Raw genomic sequence first — 18,907 nt, 5'->3', positions numbered from 1 at the left:
GCAACCCGAGCATGTGTCTGGGAATCGAACTGGCGACACTTTGATTCGCAGGCTGGCACTCAGTCTACTGAGCCACACCAGCCAGAGCGGGATACTTTTAACTTTCTGGGTTTGCAGGGTGTTATCCAGGCCAGGAGTCTCTGGGGACGGACCCCCCTCCTCAGGCCACAGGCACCGGCGGCTCAGGGCGGGCCCCGGTTGGGTGCGTCACACGCAGCACTTTCCCTAGGCCTCCACCCACCTCGGGGAATTCACTTTCCGGGAGAAATTCCCAGCTCCTTATTCTAATGCTGACAGAACAGAGTACGAGCGCATAGAATGGCTTTGGTTAAAAATCACCAGGAAACCTGTTTCATTCAGCACAGAATGGGGGTCTTCCCCTGACCCTGCAAACTGAAGTTTCTGTCTCTACCATCAAGCAGTTTATTCATTAGGTTTTGTAATTAGGCGGCGCAGATAAATGTCCCCGAGAGCCACAGAAGCAGTTCAGGCAGCACACTGCTTCCCCACCATTAGGGAATCTCGGGGGCGGGGCGCTGCAGGCAGGGTTAGTCTTAAGTGGCCACCAAGGAAAATATGCTTATTTGCATGCGGGGTAGCCTCAGGACCCCCTCTTCCCAGAGGGCACCCCCTCTTCTGGGGAGACAAAGCAATCCAGCCCAGCCATGGCAGGAGACCGTGTGAGCGCGTCACAGTGGTGCCAGGCACTGCCAACAGCTCACCCAGCCTCCTACCACCCAGCCCGTGAACATAATTATCTTCCCACTTCACAGAAAAGGGAGGAGACACAAGAGCAGTAAGTAACTTGCCCACGGTCCTACACCCTGTAAGGGGCACCCACCTAACTGTTCACTGTGTCCTGCTGAGGGAGAGGCCCGCTGAGCGTGCTGGCACTAGTCAAAATACAATTCTCCATGAGGACCGACATTTTTCAAAAGTTATGTCTATCAGAGCAAGGATGGTTTTGGGAATCATTAAGCAAAATCGCACAGGTTGGCCCTGACCGGTGTGGCTCACTGGGTTGGGCATCGTCCTGCAAAGCAAAAGGTCGCCAGTTCGATTCCTGGTCAGGGCACATGCCGGGGTTGTGGGTTCCGTCTCCCGTCGGGGCACCTACGAGAGGCAACCGATGTTTCTCTCCCTCTTCCTCTTTCCCTTACCCTCTCTCTAAAAATAAAAAAATGAAATCTTAAGAAACCTCCCAGCTTCCCCCCGCAGGGTTCCGCAGCGCCTCTGGCTGCCCATGTGCACTCAGCCCGCAGAGAGGGCTGGGGAACAGCCCCCTTACGCTGCTTTGGCCACGGAGCCCTGTGGACTCGGAAGCCGTGGGTTAGGAGGCTCGACGGACTCTGCAGTCGTCCCCTGAAACCATGACAGCCAGCAAGAGCTTTACTTGGATTAGGTAAAATTTTTGAAGTGTTAATTATTTTTGAAATATACATATGAATAATTTATAAAAATCAACTTGGAATATTAGCATTTACTGAATTCTCCAAATGCACAATGATCTATTCTTTTTTTAGGTGTCAAATATCCACCTTGTTAATGTAACTATTTTTAGCACTGCTCTTGAAAAAATAATTGAACTTGTGTTTCCATAGTAATGCTCCTGAGGTAAAGGAGATGGAGTCTGCCTATGGAACCACACAAACGGGAAGCGCTGTCGCGGAGCGTATCCGCATCCGAGCGCTCTCTGGCCCGCTCGATCTGGGCAAGCTCTTCTAGAGAGTGGTTTGAACCGCCTGGCTTTGGAGAGCGGGGCGGCTGGACTCCATGAACTGGGCCATCCTGGCACAAATCCCACCCAAAGCCAAGCCCCGCCAGGAACAGAGAGGGGACTTACCTTCCCAGTATTTCCAGTAGCTCTGCTATGCCATTGTGATGCTCTGTTTCATAAATAAACCTGGAAAAGCAATTCGTCGCTTAGAATTAGACAGGGAACAGTGGCCGGAAATACTAAAATCCTCCGGATAAAGACAGCAACGCTCTGCAGAGGGGAAGCGTGCAGCCGGGCAGCAGCAAGCGCGCTGGGCTGTGAAAACTGTTCTTGGGGCTCTGTTCCTTGTCACCAAGTAAGCTCCTCGCAGCCTGGGGGGCAGAGGACGGAGCCTGCTCACAAATTTCCCCCTTTCATTTTGAAAGTTTTCAAAGAAAAAGAGAAGTTGAAAGAATTTTACAGTAAGGACCTGTGTTTCAACCACTCAGATTTGACAATGGATAATTTGCTGTTCACTGTATCAGGCCCATCCATCTCTCCACCCCTCCATCCATCAATTTTGTTTTTAACTGCATTTCAGCCTCAGTGGGTGCCTTAATCCGGACGCCTCCCAAGGGCCACCAGGCCAGTGTCCCCGGGACACTGCCGGCCCCTGGGTTGCTTCCCGGCAGAGCCTCCCACACTGAGTCAGTCTGAGGGCTGAGGTCCGGCGCTGGGACCCAGCCTGGGGCAGCGAGTGGGCACAGAGACACAAACGAGAAGGGCGTCGTCTCCCTCCAAGGGCCTGCTCAGAGCCGCCCGCCCTGCCTCCCACTCGCTCCCGTGCAGTCAGCCTGAACCGACACAGGCTGATTCAGCCTGAAGTGAATGGAGTCAGAAAACTGGCCTGCCAATCAGATGGAAACTTAGTTTAGAACAGCTTTAAGCCAAAAATACGAGTTTATGATGAATAAAGGATTTGACTTGAATTTCATCGTCCTTGTTTGGAAAACAAACGGCCAGAGACGCTAGGACAGAAGACAGTCCTGAGGACGGGCCTGAGAGAGAGAGAGAGAGAGAGAGAGAGAGAGAGGCGCGCGCGCCTGTCACCGTGGGGGCGGGGCTTGAACTGCATCCTGAGGGACGCCGCCCTGATTTTCAAAAAAGTGGGTGTGGAGTGGAGAAGAGCACTGCTTTCACCTGAACAAAGGTCTGTGACGTGGAGCCGGCAGCAGGCAAGTGGCAGGAAGGTGGGCGAGGGGCTGACTGAGGCCAATCGGGGGAGGCAGGAAGCAAGTGCGCCCCACCATCAGACGGCCCTACTCTGCGCCATCCTCCAGTAGGTATAAAAAAAAGAGGAAATAAGTCGTTTTCTTCCTTACTTTTCCAGCAGGAGACAAAAAGCTGGGTGTGAAATGGGAGGGGAGCCTTGGAGATCCACGCAGACAGGCGAGGAGGCTGCTCACTCATTCAGCAAAAAGAAATCAGGCCTCTAAACACTGCTCGTCAGAGGTGGTCTCCAAACCTGGGGCTCCTCCCTGCAGCAGGTGCCTGCCCTCCTGTGAGGAGGTGGAACCACTTCCTTGCCCTACTCCGCTGCACTCCCTCCGCCCCCGAGCCTGGGCTTGGGGTGCTGGGACCAATGACAGGGAACCAGTAACAGGGCGGAGGTCTGACCCACTCCTGGCTGCGCCCCCAAGGCCAGGCAGCCCGTCCCCCTCCTGGTAGCCACTGGGGGCGTAGCAGGTGGCACCGCCGGAAGCCACGGCGGCCATCCCAGGCCTCGCGGACACCGCGTGCAGGACTGTGTGCCGAGCCCAGGGCAGGCCACAAGATCGGGAGAAAGAATAAACTGGTTTTCAGCCACGTGGATGTGGGTCCACTGTTTGCCCGAAAAGGCATTACAGGTATATGGGGCTCTCTAAACCACATCCTAAAAATGCTGACTGGGATGAGAAACTACAGACAGAAACTTTACATTAACATTTTCAGTAAGTTGAGGCCAGTATGTTTGAAATAGTCTTTTCCTTATAAGCTGCAGAACCTCTCTGAAGGTCTGGCTCCTCAACTGTTTTCTCACATGAAACGAGGAAGAAGCGCTGTTGGGGGCGGAGACCCAAACAATCATGGGATCTACGTGACGTGATTACTTTTGATTGTGCGTATCAAGAATGATAATTACAGAAGAGATTACAAAAAACAAAAAAACCAAACAGATTATGAAAAACAAAACACCCCCCCTCCCTACACTCTCGCATGGAGACTTTAGTGAGAACTGAACTTAAACTATGTGTAGTAACTTTTCAATAATAACCTATTTATGTATTTCAGTTTCTAAATCAAGGTTCTTTAAGGTATGAGACATCTTCTATTTCTTAAATGCAAGTATTGATTTGTGATTCTGTTATTTGAACAAAACTTCTGTTTAAGGACAAAAAACCTACTTTAGATGGAGCTTTAACTTTAGGCGTAAAAGACTGGAATTTAAATTGTGCCTCTTCTTCTGTTTAAATAATATATGCAGATATTATGTTTTGATAACTACATCAGCCCTGTAACGGCCTTGTTAACGCCAAGAACACAGGCCAGGACCAGGCACAGGATGCATGGCGGCACTGTCCTGAGTGTGCGGCTGTTAGAAATGGAGGTGGGGGGCCGGGAAGGAATTCAGAGGAAAGCCACCCTCACGCGGGAAGTCTCTGTCCTTGGAACGTCATAGCAAGTGTGAGGAAGAGGGAGAGGACAGACCCTGAGGAGCAGAGGCGCAGGACAGGGAGATGTCGAGCACTGGCTTGTATGCCAGGGCCAGGCTGGCGACAGCAGAGAGGAGCTGGTGTCAGGCTCCCCAGAGAGGCCGTCGGTCTTGGCTGTGGGGCCCTGCTTCCCGCCCAGCCGCCCCCCTGGCTCTTCCTTTCCCCGCGCTCAGGCTGGGTGTTTAAGGGGCCCGCCTGGCCTCCGATGGTGGCCTCCAGGCCGTGGCCAGGGTCCTTTTCTCTCTCTGGCACCGCAGCTCAGCTCTCTCACAGAGGGACCTGCACCCTGTGCCTGTCACCGCTAGGACCTTTCACTGCCTTGAGCCGCCTTGCAGTCAGGAGCCTTAGGGTAAGTCTTCCTGAGAAACCAAAATTCACAGAATGAACTGCTGACTTAGTAAGCCTTCCAGGGACAGATGAGAACATCAACTGTTTCATCCATTGACATGTATTTGGTGCCCCCGGGTCTGCGCCTGAGCTGGCCTGGGACGTGCACTAGAGTAGCTAGCATGAGGCCTGCCCTCACGGGGAGACCGGGAGCCTGGGCCCGCCTGCCAGGCCGGGGAGGCTCCCCTGGAGATGTGCTTCCGGAAGCCTGGGGGGTCGCGGAGAAGGGCTGGTGGAAGAGAGCGTCGCAGGAGGGCAAACCAGGCTGCTAGGCGGTGGCGTGGAAGGTGTTGAGCTGAGCAGGGAGGGGGACGAGAAGGAGGTCTGACCTGCGGGACCAAGGGCCCCACCCAGGACTTAGCACCTGCTCACCCAAAGGGCACCCATCAGCGTGTGAAGCGGAGGCGGCAGCAGAGGTGAAGGGGTGTCAGAGGGGTGCTGAGCCTGGGAGGGCCGGGGCCAGGAGTCAAGGTAAACACTGCGCTTAGGACCTTCCCGCAGGCCGTTATGGAATATTCTCTGATGAGCTGCGGGGCTGCGCCCGCCCCCCAGAACCTCATGGCCAGAGTCTCAGCCTGGCTGGTCCCCGCAGCCCTGCAGGCCTAGGGGTGGGGCCGTGGCTGCTGAGAGCCACCGGCCACCACATGCTGCCCCCATCAGGGTGTGCAGGGGCCTCCAAGCCTCTAGCGTTAGATCCCCCGAGGCTTCTAGAGACTCACTCCTTGCTTTGTCCCCCACTGACAGGCAGCGGGGAAGCACGAAGGGACCACTGGAGGCAGGGCGAGCCGGCTTCAGATCGACCGCTCCATCTGCGCCCCAGAGGGAACCCCTGGTTTTAGTGAAAACCGACACAAAGGAGGTGTGCGGGGGGCTGGGAGGGCGGGGAGGGCCGGCCCCAGCCCAGCACAGCGCGCAGGTGTGGACTAGGGCCCCCAGACACGGCTCGCTGGCTGCTCAGCCATGACTGCTCCTTGGTCACTTGTCAAAGGCATGAGGGGGTGGGGGAAGAAGTATGGAAATGAACATCATCGTGCGAAAGGGGAAGCGTCACCCACACTGACTTACCTATAAAATATATTATTTATCTGTTTTCTGATGTAAGCTCTTAAGCCTAAGAATTTCCCGTAGATTCTGTGAAGGGTAGTTTTAAGAAAATCTCTCTCTCGAGGATCTTCACTGTCAAAGAGCTCTAAAAGCTTCAAGAAGAAAAAGACACTTAGTGACTTGAGAGTCTCTGCAAATTAGGGCTTTTGTAGTTTCAGCTAATTTGTACCTTACCTGTAGTACAAACTTCTGATCAATATATTTCTTCGCTATATTAGGTTGGAAATCTGGAGACTCTAAAAATCTTAAGAAAAATTCATAAACAAGCTAGGAGAAAAAAAAAAAAAAACCTGAGTCAAAAAACAGGGAATTTTATTAAATGGAGATTAAACATATGCCATGAGTTGAATCTTTGTCACACATACTAGCCTTTAAAAAGCTGTACATCTATAGAATTAATGCCAAATCACATGGCCTAATTTAAATATAACCAATGATAGTACCTGTTTTATTTGGCTGAGACCCACAGACCAGCTCCTTAAAGAGCATTTAAACAGAATGACTGCCATGCTGGGGCCACCAAAGCTTGCAGGGCACTGCCCAGAGGCCGCCATGCGCAGGGGCCACGAGCTGGGCTGGGACCTAATGCTGGGTGGAACTTGCAGCCCGTCACCGCCAAGTGTCCTGGGGGAGCCGGGTGGGCAGGAAGCTGGGGCCGATCAGGGAGCAGGTCCCAGATGCCGTGGGAGGGGCGCCCTGCTACGGAGACAGCCTTCCTCTCCCGCCCGTCCCCTCTCGGGGCCTCGCTGCTCCCGTCTCCCCTCCCAGGACCCCCCCCCCGACCTCCCCACGAGCTTTGGGGCACAGAACAGGTGCACACTAAGTCTAAGCGCCCCGAACGGGCCGTGTCTGGGGCCCCCAGGCCATCAGCAAAGCGGTTGCTTCCACAGAGAACACACTGGCAAGTCCGTAGCTCTGCAGTTGGTACATGGTGCCCGCCCCAGCAAAAACCACTCCCTACCCTCTCTTCTGCTAGACGCTTCCAGGCACACTCAAGTGTGCGAGGCCTACACCTCCGCCAACCAGAGGCCCAGCTGCCACTGGCTGGAGTGAGGCCCCGGGGCCAGCGCGCTGTGTTGGGGGGGCCCCATGACACGCATGTTTAACTGAGGCCTGTCTCTGGCACAATCCCGAGTTCAGTACCTGTAGGTGAGGCCAGGCTGCTTCTAACGTCGGTTCGTCTTCCTCTGGGTCAAATTCTGCTCCCGTGGGATTGGAGGAAGGTGGTAATGTTCGAAACATGTTAACTGCAAACTAAAATCCACATAGTCTATAATTATAACCAGGACATTAAAAATATTTACAAAGAACATTTTTAAAAACCCTAAGTGATTCTCAGGAGGGCCGATCCCAGCGGTTCTCTACGTCAAAACCCCACAGCAGCCCTGGGCCGTGGCACAGTTCCTTGGGCGTCGTCCTGCAGAGCGAAGGGTCGTCAGTTTGCATCTCGGTCAAGGCACATGCCTGGTTTGTGGGTTTGGTCCCTGCTTCTCTCGCACATTGATGTCTCTCTCCCTCCCCTCCCCTCTGTCTCTAAAAAAGAAATTGGAAGCCGTGTGGGCCCTAATAAAACTGCAGCAGGAAACACGGCTGCGGACGGGCGACCACTAAGGTCCCCCCTTGACTCCGAGCTGCCAATTTTCACAAGCGGCGCCTACCAATGCCAACAGGCAGTGGCGACGTCTAAGGCCTTCATTATACCCAGTAAGTGCAAAAGCAAGAACAACGTCCACGCCTGGTGAGAAAAGAGCAAGATGATGAAGGAAAGAGCAGAGATTAAGAACTGAAAATGGTGATGGATGGCAAATGCCACCCTGTGCTGGGACGCCCAGTGAGACTTTGCTGCCGAAGTTGGCTGCAACGGTCAGGAAGGGGGACGTCTGAGTACACGGCTAGAGGATCATTCCTAGAGACAGGCTGCATGTCGGCAGGAAGAGCCGTCACAGGACACGGCGGCGTGCTCAGGGGCCCGACAGTCACAAGCCCTTGCAGTGTGTCCAGACTCACAGAGACATGGCCCCGGGAGAAGACGTTGCCCTGGAGCTCGGATGACTCCGTCCCGGGGTCCCCAGCCCCTTCCCCCGATCCCCGCCTTTGCACCGCCCTTCACCGGTCCCCCATCCCAGGCTTCATTTGTTTTCAACTTCATGAAAACCAATGTGTTTCACAACAGGTGTTTTCTACATTAAGTCTAGGGTTCTTTGGAGAACAGGTAATTTTTAATTTATCCTCACCTGAGGACGGACTGACTGATTTTAGAGAGAGAAGGGAGGGAGGGAAGCAATGATGTGGGAGAGAAACATCCACCAGTTGCCTCTAGTACACGCTCTGACCAGGGCCTGGACGCGTAATTTTAGCATATGCCCTGACCAGGGATTGGGCCTGCGACCTTCAGGTCTATGGGATGATGCTCCAACCAAGCCACGCGGGCCAGGGCAAGCACAGGTGCATTTTAATATCCATATGGGTAATACGAAAAGCTAGCTTTCTAAATAAAGCACAACGTAATCGACAGATGCGCGATAAAAACAAAAAGAGTTCACTTTTTCCGTACAGTTAACTTCTTTTTGTATAAATATGATCAGCTACCTTCCCGAGTCTGCACCTACCATCTGCCAGGTACAGAGCTGGGCTCTCACAGGGGATCAGAAAAAGCCCCGTCCCATCACTCCCTACAGCACAAACTCCAAACACCTGACCTAAAGGACAAGCCCGACTCCATAACAACAATGAGACTGTGTCTGTGGAGGAGTTTTCAGGACGTGCGGAGCTTCGGCCTGTCTTCGCTGTTTTTGACACCGAGCTCCAGACCTTAACGTTTTTCACGAAGAAAAACATCCCCTTTAAGTCACCAGCTGCAACAGCTCAGCCTCAAGCTTGCTCTGCATCATCCAGAGAACGGGCGGATGTGGAGTAACTACAATGGGGGGCAGGAATGGAAGCAATGAAAAGAAAGGTTGGAAACCCAGAAACAGTTAGAAAAACCTGTAGTAAAAGTATGAGTAACGCTCGGAAAGTGTGATAGAGAGAAAAAGCCTGGAACCTGTGCACAGGCTGTGGTTCGGGAAGGCCGTCCCAGACAACAGCGGATTGACGAACAGTGGCTGCGACAGGTGTTGCCACGTAGACGGCACGTCCTCCTGGCACCCAGACCCCAAAGCTGCACAAGACAACAAGGGGCCGCAGCCAGCCCCTCCCCACAAGGGACAGGCCACACCCTGCGCAGATGCCACGGTCACCAGGGCAGAGCCCTCTGCCCAGCAGGGCTGCAGAAGCACAGAGAGAAGAGTCATGGGCTGCAGCCTTCACGGGGAGGGGGGGGGTTGGCATCTGTGATCTGGGGTCCTCTATCCTCGCAAATGATTGGAGTCACTCAGAGACTGGGGGCACCTTCAAGAGGTGGAGGGGGGCACAGGTGACGGTGGCCATGGGCCCGGTGTCCCTGCTGGCGGAGGTGTGTGTGAACGCCCACCGCCTGCCTCTCCTGGAGCCTTCAGAAGGAGGCGTGCCCCCGTAACTTGGGGGGCACTGCACCCGGAGGGGAACACACAGGTGGTGGGAAGGCGCGGTGGGGGCGCCCACGACCTGCCGACAGGCAGCCGGCTCAGCCGGTGGGACGAGAGGCCTGCAGCAGAGGGCGGGCGGCCGCCCCCCGGATGGGTCTCCGGAGCACAGGTGCCCCACAGGGAGGACCCGCCACACGGCTCAGCCCAGCCAGTGCGCCGCACACGCGGTGGCCGCCCTCCCCTGCTGGGCTGGGCCCGCCCTCGCCGCCCGCCTCGCCCGCTGCAGGCCCCTCGCCCGCCAGGCTGCCCAGGGAGGGGAGCCGAGGCGGCCCCGAGCCTGAGGCGAAGTGCTCACGTCGGTGGGGCAGCTCTAACCAGAGATGACGGAGGAGGAGCAGGGCGGGCTTCCCAGGCCGTGCTCCCAGGCAACGGCTGGAGACGTCAAACGCAGCCCAGCATCACGGGCCAGTCTCAGGGGCCCGGCCAAGCGGTCGGGAAGCCCCGTGAAGGCTGTTAGGCATTAACCTCCACCGTTGGGCGGCTTGAAGGAAAGGAGAGCACCCCCGAGAACGCGGGTGAGCCTCCCCCAGCCTGTTGAAAGCCTGAGGAGTGACGCTATGGTCCCTGAGGAAGGAGGAAGCCCACGTGGCCGGCTGCCCGCCCCTGCCCCTTGGGGCTCGCCCCACACAGCCGCCTCCACAGGCCTGAGGCAGTCCCTGCGCCGCCGGTCTGTCCTTGGCCAGCGCTCCGACTGACACAGCGGAGGGCTAACTCCATGGGACCGGCGGGGCCCTCCCACCCGCGAAGCCATGGCAACGGTCCTCGTGTCCCGGTGCAGCCCCACACACCGCGCTCAGTCAGCCGCAGCCCTTCCCCAGCACCTGCACCTTCGCCAAGTCCTAGAGCTGGGCCAGGAGGCGGCAGGGGACGCGGACCAAGTGGCTTTTAATGCAGAAGTCCCCTTTCCAGTGCCCTTGAAGGATGACCGCCCTCAATCCAGGACGTTTCATTATTAGCCAACCCTATTGGATAGAAGTCATATATTTTAGGCAACAAACAAGTATTTCTTTCCTTTTTATTAAATTCACTGGGGTGACACTGGTTAACAAAATTATACAGGTTTCAGGTGTGTGAACAAATCTTGTGCCGTAATTTCTACCTGTCTTTCTGACCATGGTATGTTGCGTGAATTAAATGTTCGAGTCCAGGAAGGGCTAGAAGAGGAGAAGGCACATAGGAGGCCGCCTCGAGCTCTTCTTGGGTCTCTACCCCGGTCACACGTCCGGCACACAGAGGCGCGAGGGTCAGGTGTGCTTAGGGCCGCAGCACCGACAGCCGTGCGTGCAGGAAGCGCGCCATCCAGGTGCCCGCAGTTCAGTCTCAGAGAAACACTGCAGGCGACCTCTGTCAACACCGGGCTGTGGACGCCAAAGGAAGCCCGTGCCCCGCATGGTCCGGAAGCCGGAGGCCCGACGTGGTCACAGGGCCCGCCACCCCGCTCAGTCCCGACACCCTGGCGCGAGGGCTCCGGGGCTCGAACGCAGCTAGAGCCGGGCCCCAGGGTCAGCAGGCCTCGGGGCAGCCTCCCCGGGCCTCCTCCTCCCCAGGAGCAGGGCGCTCGACTGAAAATTCTGCCCGAGCCTCGGCTTCCTCATCTTCTGAAAGAGGGTGAATCCTCTTTGCCCGGGGCACAGGGGAGGGGAAAGCGCTGGGCACGAAGGGCCACCACACACGCAGGCGCACCTCTGTGGCGGCTCGGGCTGACTCCATAACGCTCGGAAGCATCTGCTTTTACAGCTTTCTTGACGTTCCCACTTTCAGCATTTAAAATCGGCCCACCAAATCGCTAAATTTATGGAATTAGATGCAGACCAAAGTGGCCCAAGAAGCAACATTATGGAAAATTCTCACAATTCTGCAGTATCATGCAGCCTTTCTACACCTGTAACAGTCACTGCTGAGAGTGAGGTAATAAAATATTCAGGGCGGATGTCACTGCCGCACAGGGGACCACGTGAACACGTGGAGGCTTAAGATAGGAGAGGATTCACTCCAAAGAACAACGCCGATAATCTAATTTCCGAGACGACGAGGAAAGAAAGGTTGATTGCTCAGTTCTTTGTTCAAAACCGTAAGGGCTAGTCCGCTGATAGTGATGCTGTTCTAGTCACCTGCGTAGGGTCTATACAGGTGACTCCACCAAAGGCCGAATTACTGTTCCGCCAGGCACGCTTCCTCCCGTAACAGAAATCCTGGGCTCTGAGTCAGGTTGCTAAGAGACACATTTTGGGGAGGAGGGGCAGTGGAAGCCCATCCGCATTTCTTTTTAAATAGAAAACTGTATTTGCTTGTAAATCATATAATGCACAGTATGTGAAAACCAACAGAGGCTACAGACAGACCCCCTTGGTGGGGCCACGGATACAAAACCCAACAAAAACCGAAAGCACAAACCTAACGGCCGCCCTCTCCACTAACAAGCAGCACAGAATCGTAACCGATAGGAGGACCCCAGGTCACAGCCACGAAAATGACCAAGGGACGCACTGCCAGGTGCTGGTCGCAGTGGCAGAGGTGCGAACCCAGGCGAAGGACACTGACAGTCGCCCCGGTGGGCGAGGGGACTGGCCGCTCCCCAGGGACGGGAGGACGTCGCTTCTCTCCCCGCAGGGTAGGTCACACGCTGAGCGCAACCTGAAACAGGGCTCTAACTGGATTTTTGAACTCGATGGATGTGATGAGAATGCAGGTGGGTAACCGAAGTCGGGGCAGCAAACTTAGAGAGCGACTGCCCCTTTCCCAGTCCCTGACCCGAACCCGCCTTCCTGGCAGAGCTCCGCGGTCGTCCTGGGGACACACACGCCACGGCTCACTGGCTGCCGACTCAGGGCCCGCCTGCCGCGGCTGCACCTGCGAGGTCCTCGGGTGCGGGCTGCAGCCCTAGGTGAGGGCGAGCCCCGGGCCGTGAGACCTGAGCGGCTGCGTGCTCTAACCGGGGAGCGCCCCCCGCCCGTCTGAACCGGGCTGCTGGTTCTAAGCTCCTTGGCCAGGCTGTCGACCTGACATTTTCTTCCTGACATTTGTCTGATGTAACCAACCGATGGCCGGGTGACTCCTGGGGTAACGTCTTTCTCCAGCACCGCCTCCTGGGTAATCACGCCGTCTGGCAGGACAGCAGCCAGTAAACAGGGGAGTGGAGCAGGGTGCCCTTCCCCAGCGACACTGCCACTTCCGCTAAGGCAAGAGCCCCAGAGGATGCAGTTTATCTCCAAACAGATGCCAGAATGGGATATTTAAGAAAAGAACTACCGTTATATTCTTATTTTGAAAGCTTATTTTTATAATCACTCAAATATATTCTTAAACAACAGTTACAGATACTGTGGAAATAAAAATATTATTCATATGAGATGAGCAATAATTTGTAATATAGCATTTCCTTGAATAATGTAATTTTGTTCAACACTGTGAGAATGTTTTTAAGGAAAAAAAATCGTTTCTGGTAACTGAGGCCCCCGCCCGTGGAGCATACCCGGCGGCCCCGCACCTGGGCGGGCTCTCCCCGGAGCTCTGCCTCCTCCCACACCCCAGAGCCGTGCGCGGGATGTGAACGGCGTGTCTACGCTGCCTGGTGTGAGCGGCCCCACAACGGGGGTGGGGGGGGGCGTCCTGTCCAGGGTGACCCCGCCCTGCACCCTGCGCAGAGGCTCCAGCCCCCTGGGACCTTGAATGGGCTGGAAAATCATTATCTTGCTTTTTTTCATCTTTCTCAGATGTCTGTATAGCTCACATTTCAATGTTTAAAATTAGAGATATTTTGGGTCTTCATTGGGAAATTTGCTGATATTTCTGTGCCCAGAAACAGGCTGCAGGCACTGAACTCCCGTTCACATCAATTAGCCTCGGGTATAACTTGTTTTTTTGTTTTACTTGAAGTCACAGTTTCCAAGAACCTATTGATGACATTAAGTGAGGGCTTACTATACTCACAGTTCAATTCAATTAATGTTATTTAAAGATAACACTGGATTTGGAAGTTTCTCTTAAGTGATTTACTTTGGGTCAAAGTTCAGTTATGCACAGATTCTGAATGATGTATATTCTCCACTATTTTACTATGAAAAATACCAATCAAAAAAGCCTACTCTTATGCCCTGGCTGGTGTGGCTCAGTTGGCTGGAGTGTCGACCCATAGACCGAAAGGCTCGATTCCCTGTCAGGGCACACACCTGGGTTGTGGGTTCGATCCCTGGCCTGGGTGTGTACAGAAGGCAACCAATTGATGTTTCTTTTTCTCTCTCCTCCACTCCCACTCTTTCTAAAAGCGATGGAAAAGTGTCCTCAGGTGAAGAATAAAAAAACTAAATAAATAAATTCTAATCTCATAGGGAATAGCTGTGTAGCCACCAGCTAGATTTTACATTTATATTCTAACATATTTGTTTTATCACATATTGATTTTTTTGCAGTAAAATGTGAGAAAGTTTAGAAATGCTTTAGAAGAGCAGCACTATATACTCTGTAGTCTACAAGACATAAATAAACCGAAAAGGGACGCCTCCGAGCTCAAGGACTGAGTCATGTGTGCACGGCCAGCCATCCTTACGCTATGTCCCTACCCAACTACATGCGTATAGTTGTGGGATTACAAATCATTTAAATAACCTGAGATCATGCATCTTTTTAGAATCATTGCTGGCTAGAGCTGTGTTGATTACTTATGATAAGGGAAGCAGAGACTTACACTTAGGGTAAAAGGGATAGGATTTACCTAACTTCCTGACCAAAGAACTGGGAAAAATACATGCAATTAGGCTTTGAAGACACTGGCTCTCCGGAGGGCGAAGGCAGAGGCCCTGGGAGCGGGGAACAGGGCGGTGAGCCCTGCCCGGACAGGGTCGCCAGGTCGCAGTGCAGGGAGAGGGCGCCTGGGGGCGCCCAGCAGACAATGGGGGTCAGGGCAGGAGGTGAAGGCCCTGTGAGGAGGGACTGCAGAGAGTGCGCTGACGCGGCGGAGGGCGGAGGACGGGAGGAGCCCGTGCTTGTGTGAGGAAACCATGGGGGGCTGGGAAAGAACCGCAGAAAAGACCAGAGAGACCAGCACGTCCCAGGACAGGCGCAATGCCTGTTCAGTCGTGGGGATGACAGGCCACAGAATTTCTGCAGATCTGGTCCTTCCTAACGTGTCTTAAAAGTAAGGACTAAAAGGATCAAACCATTTGCAAGTAACTTAACTGCATCCCAACACAAATCTCAGGAACATTAGTAGAAAAATGTAAGGAAAGAGCACTCAACAAGACAAAACGCAGTGTCAGATACCCGGTAAGAAATGACCAGTCATGCAAAGAAGCAGGAAAATAGCATTTATAAGGAGGGAACACCCACCAGCTGAGCTGAGCGGGAGCCGGCACTGCTAGACTCAGCAAGGCCGCGGCCAGGGCAGCCTGTGTGTCCGAACCGTGAGGCGGGGGTGCGGAGCCAGAAGGAGGCACTCGGACACCGCCACAGGTCGAGCCTACAATGTGCGAGACAGGGCTTTTCCCAGCTGGGAATTAACACCAGGCAAGCGTGGCAGAAAGGTCCGCGGACTTGAAGACCGCAAAGGAAGCCACCAAATGAAACAAAGAAAGAAAGAAAAGACAACTTGGAACCTAATGCACCTGTGAACTGGAGTCTCTGCAGGACGGGGGAGGGGACAGAAAAATACTTAAAGAGAAGAGGACCAAACACTTTTCCAAATTTGATGAAAATTACACACGAACTCCAAACACAAAGAGGGAAACCACACCAAGGTACATCATAATCAAACTGCTTAAAAATCATAAAAAGTTTCCCAAGTAGCTGGAGGGGAACAAAAATATATTTCGTGCGGAGGGACAAAGACAGGACGGGCAGCAGGGCGCTCACTGGGACGATGCGCACAAGGCGACGGCGGGGCAAGGCCCGCAGAGGGCAGAGCGTGGGCCTGGGGCTCCAGCCCCGCAAGCACGCGTCTCAACGCCGAAAGCGCACGACAGGCCTGCGGGACACAGAGCCTGATCGGCTTAGCCGCCCGCAGACCCGCGCTCCGGGGCGGGGGGCACTGGCGGACGCCCCCCGGCAGAAGGGCGCGGGCACCAGGCGGGCGCGCCCCTGCGCGGGACACTGACGATGCCTCGCGGACGGTCTTACAAGTTACTTCAACCTCTTTAAGAGATATTTAAAAATAAAAAATAGTATGTGGTAGTGTTTATAATATATGAAAAAGTGAAATGTATGTCAGCAAGAACAAAAAGGCTGCGAAAGAAGAAGTGGAACGTTGTCGTTCGAGGGGAGACTGTGATAAGTTAAAGATAGATTTTTGAAAAGCTAAATAAAATAACAGAGATCAAACAACAGAAGTTATAGTTACAGAGCCAACAAAGGAGATAAAATCGAGTCATGAGAAGCACTCAGCTGACCTCACAGGAAGCAGAGCAAGAGGAAAAGGAAACAGAATGGATGGGACAAAGAAAAAAAAAAGCACAGTGAGAGAGTAGATTTCAACTCAACACATCAACAGTCACCCAAGAGTAATGGCTGTAATACCCGATCAAATGGCAGAGATTATCTGACTGAATGAGAAAGCAAGATCCAACCAAGTAAGTGTGGGACAGACACTGTCACACTAACAGAGTCAAGTGAGAGCTGGAGTCACTACATTAACATCAGACAAAGTGGGTTCTGAAGCGAATCTTACCAGGGGTAAAGAGGGTCATTTTATGATGATAAAGGAGTCAATTCAACTAGTAAATACTAATATTTATATACCAAATAACATGAAGTAAAACCTGACAGAGCTTCAGGAAAAGACAGACAATAAACAGTTAGAAATAGGAAATAAACAGCCCCAATTACAACAGTACCCAAAAATGAAATACTTACATATCTAAAAAGATACATGTAGGCTCTGTATCCTGAAAACTATAACACAAAGAGCAAAACGGGGAAATATACTGTGCTCATGGATTGAAATATTTAATACTGCCAAACTATCAATTCTCTCCAAAGCTACATATCAATATAATCCAATCAAAACCTCTGAAGGCAATTTTGCCGTTTCTAAAATTTATATGGAAAGTTAAAATAACTAGAATAGACAAACAATTTTGGAAAAAAAGAAGAGGGCTGGAGAATTCTCACTACCCTATCTTAATATTTACTACAGAGTGACAATAATGAGGACAGTTTGGTATGGGGGAGCAGACCCCTAGATCAATGGAACAGAGTAGAGAGATTCGCGAGTGCCGCCAAGTGACCGCCGAGAGAGGAGCAGAGGCCATCGGTGAAGAAGGGCCGGCCTTCTCAGGAAATGGTTCGCCACAGGCAGAATATCTGGACATCCGTATACCAAAAAAGGGACCTCAAAGTGGAGCACAGACCCACATGTAAAATGCAAGACTGTAATACTTTCAGGAGAAAAATCCCTGTAAACTTGGGTTAGGCGAAGACGTCTTAGATGGGATGCCAAAAGCACTACCCGTGAAAGAAACAAGTCACAAATTGGCTTCATTTAATTTTAGTTAAATTATAAACTCTGTAAAAGACACTGTTGAAGTAAAAAGCCAAGTCGCAGACAGAGATATTTGCAAATCACGTAACTGGCAAAACAATTTTTATCCAGAATATGTAAAGAAGTCTCGATCAGACTCAATAACAAGACAACCCAATTAAAAAATGGGCAAAGGACTGGAGCAGACACTTTACCAAGAAGACATACGAATGGCAGACAAGCACTGGACGAAACACTCTGCGTCACTACCCCTTAGGGAAATGCAAATTAAAGCCAGAACAAGGCCAGAGGACAGGCGACGCCCAGGGTGACGGTGAGAGTGATGGGGCGCACACCCGCGGCGGCAGGCGCGGGGGCAGAGCACCCGCTCCGGGACGTGGCTCCTCCGAAAGCTAAACACAGACTCGCACTGTGGCCCAGCAGCCCCACGCCTGCCTGTTCACCCAAGTTACATAAACACCTATGGCTACAGTTTGTATGTGAAGACTTACAGTAGTTTTATCGCCAAAAATTCGAAATAAGCCCATTATCCCTCAGCTGGGAAATGGATACACTGGTACTTGGATAAAACGAGATACTACTAAGTACTGAAAAGGAACGAACTACTGCCCAGGCTGCTGTGGCTCGCTTGGCTGTAGCATTGACCAGTGAACTGAAGGGTTGTGGGTTCGGTCCCTGGTGGGGGCACATATAGGAGGCAACTGATTGCTGTCTCTCGCTTCGATGTCTCTCTCCCTCTCTCTTTCCCTCCTTCCTCCCCCGCCCCCACCTCTTGAAAGATAGAAAACAGAGGAACCAAACTACTGATATGTCAACAACATCGATGACTCTCCAACACATGATGCCAAGTGACAGAAGCCAGACTCAAAGGCTACATACTGTACAACTCCATTTACATGACATTCCGGAAAAGACAAGATGACAGAGCTGGAGGACAGACGGGCCACGGCCGGGGAGGGGGGCAGTGGAAGGCCCGGCTGCGGAGGAGCCGCACAGAGCGCTTTCCTTGGAGTATAACGTCACTCTGCATTCATCAAATCTCAAGAGAACTGTTCACTAAAAAGTGACTTTCGCTGTATGGGAATTAAAATTTATTTTAAAAACTGTAATGGAGCTGTCCAGCTCTCCCAACACCATTTGATGAAGAGGCTATTTTTACTAGATGAGAACACAGGCAGGAAACTCTCAGATATTCCACACAGCAGTATTTTCACCGACATGCCCCCTAGAGCGAGGGACATAAAGGAAAGAATAAACAAATGGGACTTCACCAAAATAAGAAGCTTCTGCACAGCTAAAGAAAACATCAACAAAATGAAAAGGGAATCAACTGGGTGGGAAAATATATTTGCCAACGATACCTTGGACAGGGGTTTGATCTCCAAAATATATAAAGAACTCACACGACTCTACTCCAGGAAGACAAACAACCCCATTAAAAAAAGGGCAAAGGACCTGAAGAGACACTTCTCCAAGGAGGGCATACAGAGGGCCCAGGGACATAGGAAAGGATGCTCAGCATCACTGACCATCAGAGAGATGCAAGTTAAAACCACAGCGAGATTCCACGCCACCCAGGTCAGAATGGCCGTCATAAACAGATCAACGAACAACGGGTGCTGGCGAGGCTGTGGAGAAAAGGGAGCCCTGGCGCTCTGTGCGGGGGACGCAGGCTGGGGCAGCCCCTGTGGAAAACTGTGGAATTTCCTCAAAAACTAAAGATGGAACTGCCTTTTGACGCGGCAATTCCACTGCTGGGATTATATCATAAGAATCCCAAAACATCAATTCCAAAGAACCTATGCACCCCAATGTTCATAGCAGCACAATTTACAATAGCTAAGTGCTGGAAGCAGCCTAAGTGCCCAACAGTAAATGAGCGGATCAAAAACTGTGGTACATTCACACAATGGAATACGCAGCAGAAGGA

The 18,907-nt window shown here is 52.7% G+C and overlaps 1 protein-coding gene across 7 annotated transcripts in view; it reads right to left on the bottom strand.

Annotated features, from left to right (window-relative positions):
* PPP2R5C (protein phosphatase 2 regulatory subunit B'gamma) overlaps positions 1-18,907 on the bottom strand; it is a 116,536-nt gene that overhangs the window by 24,402 nt on the left and 73,227 nt on the right. For all 7 annotated transcript variants that reach the window (XM_054567729.1, XM_054567731.1, XM_054567730.1 and 4 more), the window contains 4 exons: positions 7,084-7,194; positions 6,115-6,207; positions 5,902-6,032; positions 1,844-1,903 (listed from right to left, as the gene is read on the bottom strand). In XM_054567729.1, the coding sequence (XP_054423704.1) occupies positions 1,844-1,903; positions 5,902-6,032; positions 6,115-6,207; positions 7,084-7,194 (395 nt within the window). The remainder of the gene's footprint in view (positions 1-1,843; positions 1,904-5,901; positions 6,033-6,114; positions 6,208-7,083; positions 7,195-18,907) is intronic.

This window comes from Pteronotus mesoamericanus, unplaced genomic scaffold, assembly GCF_021234165.1.
Source record: "Pteronotus mesoamericanus isolate MK-2021 breed Mesoamerican mustached bat unplaced genomic scaffold, CSHL_Meso_final contig_192, whole genome shotgun sequence".
Lineage (NCBI taxonomy): Eukaryota > Metazoa > Chordata > Mammalia > Chiroptera > Mormoopidae > Pteronotus > Pteronotus mesoamericanus.
The sequence above is the reverse complement of the archived record's forward strand: the minus strand, read 5'-3'. Positions and strand labels throughout refer to the sequence as shown.